We start from the raw sequence: 1,066 nt of genomic DNA, 5'->3' as shown, positions 1-1,066 counted from the left end.
GAGTCTGGAGCGGACCTCCTCCACAGAGTCGTAGGGCAGTGCCACACCGGCCAGCTGCACACACACATTCACGTTCATTACATTTGAGGTCAATTTCAATATGATGTCAATTATCATTTGACTATTTTAAAATGCTTTATCTTCCTTATTTTGATCACTTTGCACTTTAACAAATACAATTCTGTCATAAAAAATTATAAATAAACAATGATAAGTCATTTCTTTTGTGAAAGTGACAAATCAAAGCACATTTTTTTAATGACAGAAAAGTTGTAATAGCTTAAGCATAACAATTATAAAAACATTACACAACACCATAAGTATTGCCATGTGATAAGAGCATGTGACTGAAGTGATGCTGAAACTAGGTGATGGAAATTTGTTGGGTTTTGAGTTTGCTTTTAAAGGAGTCAACGGAAATAGTTTATTACATCTACCATGTTCACCAATGAGTGACTTCCTGCTCACCTCAGACACGGCTCTGATGATCTTCCAGTCCTCTCTCGCCATCCCCGGTGCGCTGACGGCCAGCCGGGTGTGCTGGCTCCGCCCCTCAGTGTTCACATACGTGGCGTTTTTCTCTGTGTATGCAGCGCCGGGGAGGACGATGTCTGCCATCGGTGCTCCTACGTCACCATGATGACCTGGAGGGGTTTAACATCTTTAATATACTTTCTCTCTCTCATGGTTACCACTGGATATATGTATGGTATGGTATGGTATGTGTGTGTGTATGTATGTATGTATGTATGTATGTATGATGTGTGTGTGTATGTGTTATGTGTATGTGTGTATGTGTGTTATGTTTATGTGTGGTAGGTATGTATGTGTGTGTGTATGTGTGTGTGTATGTATGTGTGTATGTATGTATGTATGTGTGTGTGTGTGTGTGTGGTATGTGTATGTGTGTGTATGGTATGTGTATGTGTGTGTATGGTGTGTGTGTGTGTGTATGGTATGTGTGTGTGTATGTATGTATGTATGTATGGTATGTGTGTGTGTGTGTGTGTGTGTGTGGTGTATGGTATGTATGTGTATGGTATGTGTGTATGTATGTCTGTATATG

The 1,066-nt window shown here is 40.2% G+C and overlaps 1 protein-coding gene across 1 annotated transcript in view; it reads right to left on the bottom strand.

The window, feature by feature from the left end:
- Positions 1-1,066, bottom strand: part of LOC104952387 (NADH-ubiquinone oxidoreductase 75 kDa subunit, mitochondrial-like) — a 10,313-nt gene that overhangs the window by 4,147 nt on the left and 5,100 nt on the right. Inside the window, exons 16-17 of the mRNA XM_010779204.1 lie at positions 469-644; positions 4-54 (exon numbers count right to left, since the gene is read on the bottom strand). Of these exons, the coding sequence (XP_010777506.1) occupies positions 4-54; positions 469-644 (227 nt within the window). The remainder of the gene's footprint in view (positions 1-3; positions 55-468; positions 645-1,066) is intronic.

Source organism: Notothenia coriiceps, unplaced genomic scaffold (assembly GCF_000735185.1).
Source record: "Notothenia coriiceps isolate Sejong01 unplaced genomic scaffold, NC01 NC01_scaffold00000339, whole genome shotgun sequence".
NCBI lineage: Eukaryota > Metazoa > Chordata > Actinopteri > Perciformes > Nototheniidae > Notothenia > Notothenia coriiceps.
The sequence above is the reverse complement of the archived record's forward strand: the minus strand, read 5'-3'. Positions and strand labels throughout refer to the sequence as shown.